Source organism: Rhinolophus ferrumequinum, chromosome 6 (genome assembly GCF_004115265.2).
Source record: "Rhinolophus ferrumequinum isolate MPI-CBG mRhiFer1 chromosome 6, mRhiFer1_v1.p, whole genome shotgun sequence".
Lineage (NCBI taxonomy): Eukaryota > Metazoa > Chordata > Mammalia > Chiroptera > Rhinolophidae > Rhinolophus > Rhinolophus ferrumequinum.
This window is the reverse complement of record NC_046289.1, coordinates 56940397-56959180: the sequence shown is the minus strand read 5'-3', so window position 1 is coordinate 56959180 and position 18784 is coordinate 56940397. Positions and strand designations below refer to the sequence as shown.

At 35.4% G+C, this 18784-nt stretch overlaps 1 protein-coding gene and 1 pseudogene across 3 annotated transcripts in view; both read right to left on the bottom strand.

Moving 5' to 3' along the window:
* The window catches only part of TRPM7 (transient receptor potential cation channel subfamily M member 7), a 104737-nt gene that overhangs the window by 83132 nt on the left and 2821 nt on the right, over positions 1-18784 (bottom strand). For 2 of the 3 annotated variants that reach the window (XM_033107280.1, XM_033107279.1), the window contains exon 2: positions 1175-1254. In XM_033107280.1, coding sequence (XP_032963171.1) covers positions 1175-1254 — 80 coding nt within the window. Of the gene's footprint in view, positions 1-1174; positions 1255-12092; positions 12228-18784 lie in introns of those variants that run through there. The other variant, XM_033107282.1, reaches the window with a different exon arrangement.
* LOC117022977 (60S ribosomal protein L23a-like) lies at positions 9930-10520 on the bottom strand (annotated as a pseudogene).

Genomic DNA, 18784 nt, shown 5'->3' with positions numbered 1-18784 from the left:
GCAGAATTCACCGTATATTTTTTTTTTGTCACAACAGAAAGGCTCTGTGTCACACACTGCTTCTGGTATAGCATTTTCTATGAAATAAAAACATTATGGTGTGTCCCCATCCATCTTATTTACTGCATGTGGCATTGTGCGACTTCCGGCTCTTCCCCAAAGTCAAAATAACCATGAAAGGTAAACGTTTTAAATTGATTCAGGACATCAAGGCAGCCACCACAGCACAATTAATGACACTCATGAAGAGGACTTACTTCCAGAACTGCTTCATAAAGTGGCAAGAACAATGGGATAAGTGTGTTTGAAGCAAGGGAGAGTATTTTGATGGAGATTAATGACAATGTGTCTTTTACTGTAATAAATTTTTTTATTTAAACATTCACCATATTTTTTTTACCACACTTCGTATAATTAAAAAGGATGCAACAATTAAGAACGAAGTGGTTATTGCCAAGACAATAAACACAATGGACTAAACAATATGTATTTAAAAGTGGAGATGGAGTAAAGATACACATTTGCTTGGACATGCAAAGACTGTGTCTAACTATTTCTGGAAGGTATTCCAAGGAATAGGTAATACCAGTGTACTTAAGAAATAAGAATTTATAGTTAATGTGCAAAGACTTTCTTTGTAACTTTTGGTAACTTCTAAATCTATGTGTTAACCTATTAATAGAAAATTAATTTTAAAATTCAACTAGTGTAGAAAAAAATGACCAGCTTAACTGTGTTTATAAATTATGTCTCATATGGTCAACACCTAATAAGTACTTTCATTATTTCTATTACAAAATGAAATTAACAAATTCAGTAAATTAACTCCTTAATGATAATACAACCTACATATATTTTTTAATAAAGCAAAACCACAATTTTCTCTCAATGAGAGACCAACAGTGTCTATTTTAGAACTGGCACATCGAACTAAGGAGATTTAAATTCCATTACCATCTTTATGAATTATTAGCCATGTGACCCAGGAAATGTCATGTACGCTCTCTGGTTAAGACATGTGATGTTACATTATAAGAACAATTAACAGTACACACAAAAATGAACAGCAACTACAAATAATTTAATTAATAACTTTGGTTTTTAATAAATAAGCAGTAATACAATTTACATCTAAATTTCCTAAAAAGCCCAGAAGAAACAAAGGTGGACTTACCTGTGAGGGTCTTTGGAACTTGGTATAATATATACACATTCCCTCTTGGTCAAAGTGCTTTCTATCCAGGATTTCTGGGACTAAAAAAAAATTTAAAGGACAGTTTATGAATTAACCCACTAATATTATAAAAAATAATTTAATAATAAATACAGAAAAATAGTTCTATATAGTTCTATATAGTATTGTTTTTCATTTCACGAAATATTTACTGTATACTACATGCTTACTGATGACAGCACACCTAAAATATTAGAATCATTCCATTTAGGTCCATTGTGGTTTAGATTATTACTACATGAACAGTGCTGTGTCGGGACTGCTGCTTCAAATAACCAGAAAGGAGGAAAATCAAGTTTGAGATTACCACTGTGAGACAAAAATCTCAAAAAGGACTGCTGTAATCCTGGGAAGCGGATTTTTTTTTTTTTTTTTTTCCTAAGGAGGGTGCAGCTCATAGTGGCCCATGTGGGGATCGATCTGGCAACCTTGGTGTTATTAGCACCACGCTCTAACCAAATGCGCTACCTGGCCACCCCGGAAGCGGATCATTTAAAAGCCAATTAAAAATGATTGTCAGATTTAACTAAGATATGTTTAACTAGCTATATTCTATTTCAAAAAGAAACACCTAAAAAATAAGGACATGGAATGATTAATTTGGGATAAAAGAAGATATCAAGTAAATGCTAAACAAAAGAAAGGTAATAGAAAAAATAAAAACATCAAACTAAAACATCAATATGGTTAGTGCAGGTTATTACATAATTACAAATGTTTGATTCAGTAGATTGTTGTAATAATCTTAAATATAAATAACCAAATAAAAATCTTAAAATACATAAAGCAAAAAATTAATAGGGAGAATAAGACAAGTCTAGGATCACTGTGGAAGATTAACACATTTTCCTCAATTACTGTAAATCTGAAATTATTTAAAAGACTTCTAAAACTTGTTTTTTTTAAAATGCAACTTAGGCTTCTGAATGGACACCTAGATTCTGTATCCTGCTATTGGTAACTGATTAAAAAGGGATGAGATATTATGTACTAAGACAAGTGAACTCCATAAATTAGGATACTGCAAAGATCTTGGGCTCCACCAATATAGATACAGGTATATAGATCTCAGCAGGACAGTATACAAAGGAAGAGCCTATATTCCAAAAGGAAACCTCTAGGAAAAAAGGTACTCTAGACAAAATTATGATGGGTGAAGTTCTGTAGCTTCCTCTAAAATCCTTCGGGTACCACAATGATAAACCTTAGTTTATCCCCCAAATTCTCGAATTCGGGTTCTAAAATTTCATCTGTCATTCAAAATATCCACGGTTCTTTCAACAGACTCACTTAGGTAGGAGCAAATTACACCATGATCCTCTAGTAACAAAAATCACAGGGTGCCCTCTGGAACTTAGGGCCCTTCATCAGCAAAATGCCCTACCTTCTAAAAGTGCATAGTGCCTCCACCACCACCTTATTTTCAAATCTGGTATTCCCTTGAAGAATTTGCTTCCTCTACATCCCTCTCAGGGGGAATAAAAAGTAGCAATCTCTCTAGCTTCACTGTAATAGAACTCATGTTTGCTTCTAGAAAACAACTGGCAAACCCAACCCTGATTTAATCCAATTATCCACCTACTTCATAACTGCCTATGTACTGTTAATATGACTAGGAAAAAAAATGCCCTCTGGTTTCACTTTAAAACCATGACCACAAACCTCAAATGCCCCTAATGATGCCCAATAATCACACTATATTTCCCTAGTTAGTTCATGTTCTCACTCTTCTGTATGATTTCACACCATCTCCTTCTCTTCTCAAACCTCCAGCCTCACTCTAAACTGGTAACAACTCACTTCTCATTGCACTGAAAAAACTGAAGCAACAAGAAGAGAATTTGCACAAACTTCTATCACATCATACCTTTGAGTATATACACCCACATATTATGCCTTCCTTTCTGTGACTATTGGTGTTCCTATTTAAGTCCAACCATTCCTCTTGTGCCCTAGATTCCAAATCCCTCCACAATTCTCCTTTATTTTTTTTACTCCTTTATAAACTCATAACTCATTCACATCAGCATGCAACATGCTATTATTCTCCACATTTTAAAAACAAAACACACAAACCTTTGCCTAACTTCACTTCCCCCTCAAGCTAGCACTCCATGTTTCTGCCTCCATCTACAGCAAAAATCATTGGAAAAAGATTTTCCCTCTCTTCTTCTCCCACGCTTTCTGAAAACCACTCCAGTCATGCTTCCAAGTCAACTACTCTCCTGAAATAAGTTTCAACAAGATCACCAATGATTTTCTCCAAATCCAAAGGTCAATCTTCAGACTCATCTTCACTGAAAAGTCAGCAGCGTTTAACAAAGTTGATCATTCTCATCTTGCTGAAACATTTTCACCAGTTAGTTTGGTTTTCTTCCCTTCTCTGACCACTCCTTTAATCTCCTTGCTGATTTCTCCTCTTCTCCCCAATCTTTGGATTTCTTTTTCCAATTACAGTCACTCAGACTTTGGGCTTATTTTGTTAAATTATACTCCCTCTTGTAGTGCTCACACTGAATTTACCATCAATACACTGGATGACTCTCAATTTATATTTCTATGCCACATTCTTTCCTGAACTTCATGCTCATATATCCACCTGCCTACTCAACAGCTTCATTTTCATGTCTAACAGGCATCTCAAACCTAACATGGCCAAAATTGAAATCAGCTTTCACCCAAATACACATTTCTCATGCAGTCTTTCCCCATCTTAGTAAATAGCAATTCAATTCTTCCAGTTCTATCTTTTTTAGACAAAACCTTAGGAACATCCTAGACTTCCTCTTCTTATATACCTCATACATAATTCCATGAGTAAAACCTGTCAGCTTGCTTTCAAAACATATTCAGAATTAAACCCTTCTCAACCTCCACTGCTACTATTCTGATCCAAGCCATAATCACCTCTTGCCTGGCTTACTGCAGAAACCACTCATGCCACCTTACAGTTTATTCCTCAAGAGACAACGTTATCCTCTTAAAATATTTCATGTCACTTCTCTGCTCAAAACTCTCCAATACTTTCACATTTTAACCAAGAGATTTACAAAAGACAAAGTCCTTACAAGAATCTTTAAGATCCTAGTGTCTGCATTTCTGCAGCCTACCTCATTATTTTCATTCTACCAACTCCTTCAAGTCTTTGAACAAATTTCATCTTCTCAATGAGGCTTATTACACTATTGAAAAATGCGACCTCCCTTCCTGCCCCCCATCCCTTATGCAACTATAGAGCATGGAACCATCCCCAGGATCGGATTTAGAGCATTATCCAGAAAACCACAAGTTCTGGCCATGTGAGTTAACCTGTTGGTACATTATTCCTATCCTGGCCCCTTCTCCCACCCCACAACCATACACTGAAGCATCAGTAACTGAAAGGACAAAAAACGTATTCATAGGACTTCTGCTTGTAACTTGAAAACAAAAACCACATTTGGTAGTGCTGCTGACACATGATGATGTGAGGCTGAATTTCTACCAAAACCAACCTAATCTACTACTGCTTTAAATTCATGAAATTTTCTTTATGTTCCTATTATTAAAAATGCAGGATTTAGGGGCAGCACTGAAATTATACTGTGATCTGTCATTTAAAACGGTACTTCCCTTTTAGAAAAACTAGAACTGGTTTGGAAAAAAAAAAAAAAAACAGGGCAGATTAATAATTATACTTATTACTATATGCTTACTAGTTGTTCGTTTATTAATTAATGAAATTCAGATATAAACAGTATAAAGAGAGAGAAAATTTGTTTGGAATTTCTCCCTGTGAGCTATTTGGAAACAACTGGCAAAGACTCATGCTATGTCTCATGCTATGGTGATGAAATCCACCAAAATCAGATACTAGAACTAGACACTTAACGTATGGGTTCAAATAACCTACTGAAATAATGGAAATACAGATGCATTAAGAAGTACTCAGATTGCTTTAGTACCAACTATATAAAGTTTTTATTTAACTAAATTATTTGCAGTTTATCAGCATACACCTGAAACCTACAATATAAATGAAAGATGGGTAAAAGGTGAACACAGCATGAACAAATTTGGTAATTAAGGATACAGAAGAACTCTTTAAGAAGCCCCATTAAATGACAAGTACTTGACGAAAACGGAAGGAGTCTAGGCGATATAGGGGTTCAGAACAGGCCTCTCCAAAATATGCCACTTTGGCATGTGAATTATTTTGAGCTGAAGGTAATCAAGACCCTGCAGGCTAACAAGAAACTTTTACCTCTCCCTTAAAGAATTTAAATTAGGGCCCTCGCCCATATTAAGAGTTATCACCAGAAATAACTTTCTATGACTTATATATAGGGCAGGGCAAACTTCTAATTACTGAACATCTGCTCTTCTCATCATCCTGCGAATGACCTGCCTCCCCTCTGACACCCCAAAGCATCTGACCTGATCATTAACTCAGAATGTCATATATACCTCATTTTCCCTTTCTGTCTTTGAATCTCTCATGTATGTTGGGTCTCTGACTCTTTCATTTATGTGGGATTCCATGCATACGTATGTATTAAATGTGGTTATTTTTCTCTTATTAATCTGTTTCATGTAGAATTAGACCTGAAAGAACCTTGAGGGTAGAAGAAAGTTTCTTCCTCATCTACAGAAAGGACTTGGGAATATATGGGAGTAGATAAGTACTATGAAATGCAACCTTGTACAACCATGTTTCCCCGAAAGTAAGACCTAGCCGGACAATCAGCTCTAATGCGTCTTTTGGAGCAAACATTAATATAAGAGCCAGTATTACATTACCTTACATTACACTATGTAAGACCGCTATTATATTATGTTATATTATATTATATTATATGAGACCCGGTCTTATAGTAAAATATACCGGGTCTTATATTAATTTTTGCTCCAAAAGACGCATTAGAGATGATTGTCCGGCTAGGTTTTATTTTTGGGGAAACATGGAATTTACATTCTCCTTTTTTCCTCCACCTTCTCTTGATAGGACAATTAGGCAGAAAACCAGCAAGGACAGAATAGACTTAAACAATTCTACTGGCCAGTTTTACCTGATGGAATTTATGGATTACTCCACCCTGCAACATATATTGATATAGGACTTAATATTCACTAATATAAAGAACTCTGAAAACCCAACAGTAAAAACAGCCAATCAATCCAATCAGCAAATGGAGAAAAGACATTTCACCAAAGAGGATATCAAATAAGTTTATTTGGTAAAATAAGCATATTAAAAGATGCTTATTGACCAACTTCATTGGTCATTAGGGAAAAACAAATTTAAAAACACAATGAGATCCTACACTAGATCCTACACAACCACTAGAAGGGCTATCCATAATCAAAGGCTGACAATACCAAGTACTGGCAAGAATGTACGAACTGGAACTATCATACTTTCCTAGTAGAACTGCAAAATGAAATAAACACATAAGGAAAAGTCTTACTGTTTATTAATAAACGTAAACTTACGTATGACACAGCAACACTCCTAAGTATCTTCAAAAAATGAAAATATGTCCATACAAAGACTTGTATTTGAATGTTCACAGAAACATTATTTATAATAGCCAATGAAATGAAATATCCATACAATGGTATACTACTTAGCAATGAAGAGGGACAAGCTAAAAATAACATGCAACATTGCTGAACGTCAAAAACATTATGCTAGTGGAAATGGGATGGCTCGGTGAGATGTCAGAGAGATAGTGGATGGGGGAGGGAGGGTCCACAGTGTGAGGGATATAAATGATAAACGTCTAAGTATTACTTTGTCTTGTGCACCTGAAATTAAAAAAAAACACAACAACATTATGCTGAACAGAAAAAGCCCAGCACATAAGATTATATAATGCCATTTACATGAAATTTCTAGAAAAGGCAAAATCACAGAAACAGTAAGTTTAGTAACGGCCTGGGGCTGAGAGTGAGAGCAAGGATAAACTGCAAACAAGTACAAGGGAACTTTGTGAGGTGATGGAAGGTTTCTAAAACTGGATTGTGGTGATTATAAAACTAAATCATCAAATGAGGAGGTCAAATGTATGTTTAATCAGAGTCCCAGAAGGAGAAAGGGGAAAGCATGGGCAGACTCCATGTTTAGAGAGATGATGAGAATTTCCCAGAACTGATGAAAAACTCCAATCCACAGATTCTGAAAACCCAATTCCCAAGCAGGATTAAAAAAACAAACAAACAAATTAAAAACCCACATGTAGGTATGCATTAGCAAAACATGAAGAAAAAAACTTAAAATATTGTTTATTTATGATAGGTCAGAGGTAGAACATTCCAGAAATTACCTTCTATTATAGTTGTAAGTGTATACTTATAAAACACCTTAAGACATGTTATCAAATCCCAACTTCCTACAGATAGTGGTTGTTTATGAATTGCTTTATACAACACATGGAGGTCAAAGGAGTACAAAGCCTACCAGAGGGTTCTTCTTAGGCTCAACTAGAGATAAAGACTCCCATAACACCATAGGTCATTCTTGGAACCAGCCTAAGAAAAACAAATCAGGGGTCACAGACTGCCAACAAGGCAGCATCAACTGTCCCTCACTGGTGAGAGTCCTTAAATCAACCATTCAGCAGACAGCTCAAGTGCAAGATGACAAGGTACACACTGAGCAGGTACAGGATCGGCCAAAAGCCAATATTCCTCATAACAACATCATATACAGAGTTTCCAAGGTCCCCACAAGGGATATGCCCAATTACAGGAGTCACCATACACAGGGAAACCCAAAGCTATGTCTTTCTTATTAGATATTCATAATTTCCCAATTCACATATAATTTACCCACTGTAGCTTAGAAAAATGTTGCCTGAAACATAGTTTACATTGTATATTTTGGAAACCCTTTGCCAAAGTGCAGATAATAACAGACAACTTTAATCAGTAGATACAGTGTTTACCAGGCACTATTCTAAATAGTTTATATACATTAACTTATGCTATGCTCACAATAATCCTCAGTTAGGTACTATCAGTATTCCCACATTACAGATGCACAGACTTAGTAGGACATAGAAGCTAGGGAATTGCCCAAGGTCATACAGCGAACAGTTTGCCCTGACTCCAAAGCCTCTACTGACATTTGAAGAGAAATTTAGGTAAGCATTTCAAAAATCACTTTATTTGCTTTACATAAGCCACTTTTTTTTTAATTTTTATTGGGGGACAGTGTGTTTCTCCAGGGCCCATCAGCTCCGAGTCGTTGTCCTTCAATCTAGTTGTGGAGGGCGCAGCTCAGCTCCAAGTCCAGTCATTGTTTTCAATCTTAGTTGCAGGGGGCACAGCCCACCATCCCATGTGGGAATTGAACCGGCAACTTTATCGTTAAGAGCTCGCGCGTGCTCTAACCAACTGAGCCACCCGGCCACCCCAAGCTACCTTTCTTACTTATTTCTTGAAACCAATAAGTGGAAATATATCAATAACTTTCAAAAGGTAAATTCCTATGTGATCACTCTTGTATAAAATTTTTTGAACGTGGAAAAAAATAAAAAGAACAGAGGGGCTAACATACCTCTCCTAAAAGGTACTGTTAATTACTACCTATTGCTAATCAGTATTAGCTTTTCCCCTTTTCTTTCTCCTATCCTGCTCTTTAGCAATAGCCTGCCTAAAGCAACTCTATAGTAAATAAAACCAGGGTGGGGATAGTATAGTGATGGAGGAATTAGATAAATACATTTCAAAATGACTGCTCTATAGCAATTAAGCCTAAATACTGGCTTGCCAAACTTTGGATATTTGTTAACTGAAATACTCATAAAAATGAATCATAAGTATATACTTTTCATAGTTTATGACTTCCTACTAAATGCAAACAAAAGTATTTTCACAACATTTTTATTTAAGAGATAATTATACATAGAAGAAAACTGAATCCTAAGTACCGTTTAACATAAGAAATGATCAGAGCTCTCTTTAGAGAGATTAATCTAGCAGGGAGACAAATATAAGTAAACTAGAGCCACCCCAGTCTTTTGGGAAGGGGCAACAGGGTCATGGAATGGGGCAAAGGAATGAATACAACAGATAGTTTCCAAATTCTTTAGTGTACCATAATGCCTTATAAAAGAATAAACACAGAGATTGATTAATATAGTCCGGGTTCTTCATCTTTTCTTCAAATTCACCTCTAAAATTATTTCAAACAACATGTGCAACTTATTGGATCCTAAATAAACACTTTTCCCCCTAAACTGATAATTTCCTTTAATACCGCCCTTTTTAGGGAAGTATGACTATAATCTAAATGGGGGATCAGCAAATTTTCTTCTATAAAAGGCCAGATGGCAAATATTTTAGGTTTTCTGGACACATACTATCTCTGTCACATAGTCTTTGTTCTGTTTCTTAACCCTTAAAAAAACTTAAGAACCATTCTTAGCTCAATGCCATTCAAAACAGGCCTTGGCCAGATCTGGTCCACGTGGCATAGTTTGCTAGCCCACAAAAGCTAAATCCCACAAAAACTCTTTCTCATTCCCACTGAGTCAATTCAATCCAACAAGCACGTGCCAAGTCCCTCAGATTCTTCCTCTACACTGTTTATTAGACACTAATGTCCCTTCTACCCAGTTCTACAATTCCAGTAAACCCTTGTATTAAGAGTTTCTTTTCTTTTTGTATAGTGAAAAGTTTTTACATTTAGAATTAGCCAGCTGGACTCAGTTTAGATGATCGCAATTTTGTTGGCAACATCCAAAGCATCCTAGTCAGGAGCCCGTCAAACACATGCCTTCTTCTCTCCATCAGGCCTGACCAGGGTGCTGACCTTGGCCTTGTCAATGTCACAGCTTCTTCCCAGCCTGTCTGATCTGGTGCGTGTTGGCCTTGACGTCCACAGTGAACACACGTGTATGTTGTCTTCTGTCTTCTTCATGGCTGAGTAAGTGGTCAGGGGGAACTTGATGATGGCAGAATGGTCGAGCTTGTTCTCCTGGGGGTGCTCTTCTGAGGATATTTGGGCTGCCTTCCGAGCCGCAGTGTCTTGGGCCTTCGGAAGGTGGGTGACATGCGGATCTTCCTTTTTTGTGACTGTGGACGCCTTTCAGCTCTGCTTTCTTTGCCTTCAAAGCATCTGCTTTGGCTTCGGCTTTGGGAGGGACAGTTTCCCTCTTCACTTTTGGTGCCATCTTCGTGTAAAGTCAAGAGCTGCTTTTCAATGGGAGGGGAGGAGAAGTGGGGCTAAAGTTTTTTTGATGTATATCAATAGTTATTTTTCCTGCAGGCGTTTCAATAGAAAAAGCATTTAAATAAGCCACATGTAACCATAAAACGTAAACACCACGAAGCAAAAAAATCTAGTGTTTGAGTACTTACATCCAGCTTTGTTCCAGAAATAAGTCTTTTCCAATCACTACCAAGCTAAGACATTTCAGTCACTTTCAGTACGCATTTTTCTGAGTATAATATAAAAAACATAAAACTACTCAAAACATGGATGTTGGATTTCAGAACCTAGAACAAATCTTGCTCATTAGTTTCATTTTATTATTCTTGTTATAAATAGCCAGTACTGTCTCTTTATAACCTCGAACCTTCCATAGTAGTTTTCTAACTGGCACATCCATCCAAAACTTCAGCAAAACTGTTTGATAAGTCACTTAAATCACGTCACTCCGAGGCTCACAAACTTCTACTAGATTTTGTGCCTACAGGCATATACAATGATATTAGCATGTTTTAAGATTATCTCCTACAGCTCCCTCCACCTTATTCACAATTTTGTTTATTTCAAGGGCCTACTGCCTCTCATTCTGCTTGTGCAACCATCACATGTAAACATACTCTCCCCATACACAGCATTCTTGCTGTTTGTGGCCTTCATTTATTACATTAGGAATTGACTTTACATACCTGATAGTCACATACCCCAGCTGAGAGTTGTAAATCCTTCACAATGGTAGGTTTCTATAATTTTTGGGTTTTTGAATTTCTGCTCTGCCATCAATTACCCAATTCAGTATGCCCTGGATTATAAGCACACATATACATTCCTAATTTTATATTTCTCCTGCTTTTGCTAGGCTGCATTACTGAATTTTACCAAGAGATGGCACACTACAAACACAAATGTGAAAATTCCTAAACTTAAATGTTCTAGGTAAAGTAAAAACTGTAATCACAGAATGGTAGCCCAAGAGGAAAAGAGCACAGATTCCGGAGTCAGATGAACCTGAGTCAGAATTCTAGCTTTGTTGTTTATTATCTATGCAACCTTAAGTACATTTCTGAACTTGTTTCCTGACCTGTAAAATACAGTAACAGTATCTCACAATGTTGCTCTGAAGATTAAACAAAATGATCCATGCAAGGTGTTTTAGCACAATGCCTGACGCACAGTCAAATCTCAACAATGCTTCAAAATTCCATAAACTATAAATTCTTCCTATCTGTCTACCAGCAGTAGGGGAACATACATTATCAATAAACCTTCTAATTACATCCTACTCTCCGAACAAATTAGTAACAGAACATCCTTCCTGCCTAGATGCTAATGGCAAAACTTGGGGAAAAAGGTAAAGATTGCTGAAAAATTCTGCTTCAAAGTAACAGGTGGAAATCAATCTATTTTTACAACTAAATATATTCTATGCTTCTATATGTTAATATTAGTAAGGAGCTTCCATCTATGGTGGGTTCTATTGAACTAACCCTCCCACAGATAATAACCTGGACAAAATAAAAACAAAAAAAAATGACAAGTTAACAGCACTGAAGAGCAACGAAAAGCAGGCAGAAATTAGAGTTTACACTTGAAAAAAGAAACAGCACGGTGTTTTGAGTTTCCCATTTTTAAGGGGACTGAGGACAGGCCCCACTCAACACCTACCGAGCAGCTAAAACTCCAATCGAAATCCCAGTCCTCTGGCTTGAAGAATCAGAATACCAAGTTCAAGGTGACAACAGCAGCTGGAAAGTGGTGAGAAAAAAATCCTGCAAAGGAGAGGGTCACAGAAAAGGAGCCCTAAATGCTGCATATTAATTCTGCTCAAATCCCTGGCTGCCCGATGAAGTATGTATACGTGGGGCAGACTCCAAGCAGCCCAGTTAAGAATGAAACAACTGAGCATATATTTTTGCTGCCCACTGAAGGAGACAGAGTTTGGAATTTGAGTACAGCCAAATTAATCAACTACTATCTTAGTCTGCTCAGGCTGCCATTACAATACCGTAAGACTGGTTGGCTTAAACAACCAAACTTCATTTTCTCACAGTTCCAGAGACTGGAATCCAAGATCAAGGTGCCAGCAGAGTCGGTGTCTGGTGAGAGTGCTATCCGTGGGTTGCATATAGCTATCTTCTCACTGTGTCCTCACATGGTGGAGAGAGAGAGCAAGTTCTCTGGTGTCTCTGCTTATAAGGGCCTTACCCCTCACTACCTCATCTAACCCTGATTACCTCCCAAAGGCCCCATCTCCAAATACCATCACATTTGGTTTAATGGACAACACTTATTTACGGGGGGACACAAACATTCAGTCCATAACAACAACTTAAAAAAAAATTAATAGTCTTCAGAAGATTATAACAGAACCCAGAGTCTCTATTAGGTAATACATCATCTGTGGTACAACCCAAAATTATTACTAGATATAAGAAGAAACAGGAAAATGTAACCCATACTCAAAAGAAAGGGCAATCAAATTAAAAAGGGGGTTGCCAACCAATAAAATACATATACTTAAAAAATTAAATAACACTACAGATCTAGAAATTTCAAGCTATGTGATAAATCTGTACACAGGTCAACATGCCTGCCAGTAATGGCAGACAATGACAAAAAAATTAAGGCTAGCCCAAAGCAAAATGTTGAAATACGCTGGCAGTCTCTAATTCCCGCTATCAGAGTCCAATTCATCTGATCTTCTGGCACTCTGATAAGCCCTAGAGTTCTGTTCTTACTTTCAGTGGCTGCCAACTACTCAACTAATTAACTAATAATTAGATACTATTGATAATTCAGATGTAAACCCTGTGAGAGGGTTTTAAAGACACTATTGAAAAGCCTCTGTGGAATAACAAATAGTTTGATAAAGTTTTATATTAATATATTAAAAAATTGAACTGAATCAAATTCAGACCATGCCTATGTTTGTAAAGAGAGTCCTACTACATCCAATCTTATTTTCTGTTGGTTTTGCTTTCCCGCTGACCTCATAGAGAAAGCTATCCTGATTGTTGAACAGTCATCAAATATTGCCTCAGATTTGTGGGATAGAAAATGTTTGATAAAGAGAAGTGTAATCAATTGCCATCATGCCATACTAGGGAGCCCGAGATATTAAATAATTGAAGAGTAGGCATACTCAGTCTAAAAAGTGGCCAACCTCAATTTAGTTCAAACAGTAGTAATGTTTTCCTCAGGTAATGTAGAGGAAATTCTTACCTAGAATAATTCACTGTAACATAAAGAATTATTAGTAAAATGAAAAGGGACCAAAACTCATCTTTTTAGGATGAAAAAGATAAGCAGTTGGCGGGAAAAAAAAATCAAACATTTTAAATTTCTTATGCTAAGTCAAGAAATTTTATCTAGACACCTATGATTGTTAAAAAATCAAAATAAATATATTGACACAGGCGAAGACAGAACAAAGGAATAAAACGCTTAGAAACAGAAACTTGTATTTCAGGAAACTTGCTATGTGATGAAGAAATATAAACCAGGACAAAATACGAACTATTATACTATATGTATAGAAACTATCACACGAAATCAAAAAACAAATACTAGATGGATTACTAAATTCAAAGTGTGAAAAGCAAAACTTTAAACTTCTACCAGTAAATAAATAACTTTATGACCTCAGGATAAGAAAAAGTATATGCTATAAAGAAAATACTGATAAATTATTACACTAAAATTAATAACCAATGTAACATCAACAACCTAAAAATAAGTAAATGGCCTACTATTAACAAAGTAAAAAATTAAAAAGCTATAGACTGGAAAAGATATTTGCAGCTCATAAAAGCAACAAAAGATTAGTATCCAGGATATATAAAGAAGTTCTAGAATAAACAAGAAAAGATAAGCCAATATAAAACTGAGCAAAGGTTATAAATAGGCAATTCACCAGAAAAGAGGTAACCATAGCCAAAAGCCTGTAACCTGAAATACCAGGCAACATTATTAGTGTCCAGGGACATTCAAATTAAAACAATGAGGAACTATTTCATACTCATGAGTCTGACAAAATAAAATAACCTAGTCAACTGAGTGTTGGCAAAGAAGTTGGAAAAAAAATGGGAACGCTCATACACATTCTACAGGGAGCACTACTACTTTGGTCAACTCTTTGGCAATAGCTATGAAGTTGAAGATATACTTACCTTATGACCCAGAAATTCTACTTCTAGATATATACATCCTAGGAAAAGTCTCACATTTGTACATAAGCTGATACATACAAGTATTTGCATCATTATTTGTAAAGAACTGGAAACCACCTAAATGCCCAATAATAGTAAAATGGACAACATATAACATATTTACATAATGGAATAATATATAGCAGTTAAAAGGGACAAACTAGGCCTTACATGTATCAACATGAATAAATCTCCAAAACCTAATGTTTAAGTAAAAAGAAAAAAAAAGTCCATAAAAAGATGTACACAATTCCACATATCTTAAACTTAGAAATACCAAAAAACTATCGTATATTGTATATACTCTATGTGATAACACTATATATAAAAGCATGTAAAAGAACAGTAAAGACTGAAGATAGTTATGTGTGCAGAAGTGGAAAGTGAAATGGGATTTTGATGGGGTACATTTCTTAAGATGGGTGGTAGGCACATGGATATCTGCTATATTATGATCTATCCACTTTTATAAATTTGAATTCCATAACAAAGAAAACAACTCCAATTATATCCTTTTTAAAACATTATGTACTTGCAGTCAAACAGTACGATTTAAATTCTTCACTTTTATTCCTGTTTCCTTAAGATATTTTTCCCCAAACAACAGAAACTGTTGAATTAAATGGATCCATCATATATATCTAATTCAATACAACTGTAGTGTTGAATCAATTAATATCTAGTACAACTGCTGAAGTTTCAGCAACAAAAATTAATCTGAAAAAGAGAAATCTAAAGAAAATATTTGGACATACTCTATCACAAAATTTGAGCCTTCATATTGTAAGTAATCCATATTAACTTATTCTGAGTAATGTGATGATATATCTTGTTGATACATTCATGATAGGTTTCTATGGTTTTTATTAAAAAGTTCTACCCATCACAGAAATCTATTTAAATTAATGACTTTTTCAAGGATCCCCGCAGACTAGTGAGTCTCCGCATTTTGTCAAAATACAATAACCTATCTAAGGTTATCGTGAATAACCTGTCCTAAGGTTACTACATAGAAATCTGGCAATAAAGGAAACTCTAGGTTTTATACCATTTGAAAAAGATATGATACATTTTTTTTTAAAAAGTAACATTTTTTAATGACCTTAACTCTTTTGCTTAGCATAACACCTGTTATCTGCTATCTCACAAATATACATGCCCCTGCATATCAAAATCATTCTCCCAGTTTCTATAATTTGGCAAGTCAACATCTATTCTACCACTAATTAGCCTTATGACCTTCGGTAAGTGCTTTTGCTTTTCTGTTACTTATACAAACAATGGAGGAAAAAAACTGTCTACTTCAGTTTTCTTGAGCGTAATATATGCAATTGATATATGTAAAAAATTTAGATCAATAGCCACAACTAAAGCTAATACATGTAAGTTAATATTATGAATATTTGCCTAAAGTCTATTGACTCTTTTCTTAGTCAAAGTACCTTCTGGGTATTAGGTATGGTAAATTATACTGAAGACAAGGCAGAGAACTGGTTCACATACTGAAGGGTAATTTACAGCCTTGTTTCTAGTCTAGTTAATGCTTCCCCAGTCTCCTTCTTATAGTAACAGTCTGCTTCTGAGATAACGTTCTTTTTACCATTCCCAATATACTACCAAGATGTCATAGGAAAGTAGGTAACTAAGCCTACTAAATTTCACTTTGTACATATATTTCAATCAACCTTGAACTCTCGTCTCAAGGTTCTTATAGTCCTGATAACGGCTTAGTTCAAAAGCTTTTTTCTTTCCATGAAGAGCTGGATTTCCAAAGGTTGAAGTTTCCAGAAGTCTGGCAGTTGGATAGTTGTGGTGTTATTAACATGTTTTCATAATACAAGGAGGGGCAAATAGTGTGCCACAGACTTTAATCCTAGTATTGCTCCTGAGTTCAAGTAGAGGAAAGAATATTATCTGCCTTCTACAGACAGAGAGGGTAACAGTGATCCTCATAAAGGAGTATGACTTGGAAAAGATGCTTAGGTGAAGAGCCAAGTCTATCAAACTAGAATCTGATCAAGTCTTTATATTAACCCCTAGTTCACAGGAAATAGAGAGGACATGTTACAGGACGCTACATGGATGCATTCAACAAAATCCAAACTGTAAGAAATTCTACAGGGCAAATAATCTGGATTTTTTTCACTAAATAAATCATAAATGACAAGGAAAAAAAGGAGGGGGCTAAAGACTAAAAGATTTATTTATCAAATGCTGTGTGGAATTTTTTGGATCCTAATTCAAAGAAACCAACTGAAAAAAAACATGAATATTTAATGACATTAAATAATTTTTAATATTTTAGGTGTGCTAATAGTACTGCAGATGTGTTAAGAGTCCTTATCTTTTCAGAGATACATGCAACGAAGTATTTATAGATGAAATAGGTCTGCTATTTGCTTTTAAATTACAGCTATCCCCCTTATCTGCAATTTCACTCTCAACAGTTTCAGATATCCACGGTCAACTGTGGTCTGAAAATATGAAATAGAAAATTCCAGAAATAAACAATTCTTAAGTTTTAAATTGCATGCCATTCTGAGTAGCATGATGAAATCTCTCACCGTCCTGCTCCATCCCAACCAGCACATGAATCATTCTTTTGTCCAGCATGTCCACACTGCATATGCTACCTGCCCACGAGTAACTCAGTAGCTCTCTCGGTTATCAGGTTGGTTGAGAGAGAGAAAGGGAGAGACGTACCATATTCACATGACTTTAATTATAGTATATTGTTATAATTGTTCTATTTTATTATTAGTTATTATTGTTCATCTCTTACAATAACTAATTTATAAATTAAACTTTATCATAGGATGTATGTATTAAAAAACCAGTGTATATATAGGGTTTGGTACACTTTCTGGCATCCAGTGGAGGTCATGGAACATATTCCATGAGGATAAGGGGGAACTACTTATTTAGTTATTCAGTTATGCAGAGGAATTGGGAAGGGTAACAAGAATAAAAATTTAGACGTTTCAAACTGTTGAAATTGGTCATGGGTATATGGTGATTCATTTATTATATCTTTGTTATGTTTGAATCTCCCATATTAGAAAGTTAAAGAGAGAATATCAGAGCACTAGATCAAAAATATCTATAATTAGAACTCTCCAACAAATTTTGCAAGTGCTTGCTTCAATAGACAGACCTTCATTTAAAAATCAAAAACAAAAATCACATTTTAAGTATTGCCTTCAAGTATTACATTTGCACATTTTAAGTAATGACTTCAATTATTACATTTTCATTTTATGTCTAGTTCTTATTGATATTTGCCAACACACATTTGTGCACAGTACTCCATAAAAGTAACCAAGTTCTGAATATTCTAACCCCTAAACATCTCAATCTGTTCTTTCTTTTTTTCTACTACTACTTTATTTCAAGCCTTAAAAATTTTGATCATTTTGCTATAGACTCCCATTTAGTTTCTTCCAGTTTCAGCACATAAATTCACTCTCTATATTGTTTCCTTAAGTGAATCCCCAATATTTCCAGAATAAAACCCAAACCCCCTTGCATGACATAAATTGCGCTCAGAAATCTGGTCCTTGTCTATATTTATAACACTCTCACCAGTGCTCCATATTATCCCATACTCTACTCATTCCAAACTATGTGCAGGCATACCTCGTTTTACTGCATTTTGCTTTACTATGCTTTGCAAATATGGCTTTTTTTACAAACTGAAGATAAAAGTCTCCACCAGCAAAAGACTAAGATGACGATTAGCAATTTTTAGCAATATTTAATTAAGGTATGTACATTTTTTAGACATAATGCTATTATTGCACACTTAATAGACTATAGCATATTGTAAATTATAACTTTTATATGCACTGGAAAACCAAAAAAATTTGTGACTCGCTTTATTGTGATACGTTATTACAGCGGTCCACAAACCCAAAATATCTCCAAGATAGGCCTGTATGATACTTGTACAGTAGTTCCCAGAATAAACTAAGTATGCTCTTCTCTTCTAAAGCTCAGTTCCCTTAGACTAAAAACCAGTTTAATGCTCCTTCTAATTCTTGGTTAATTCCAACTCCTATTGACTCTACAAGACTGACCTCTACTACCATCAGCTCCTTTGCAAGCATACCCAGACTTCCCTTTCTTTCTCTGACTATCCTATACCTTCAC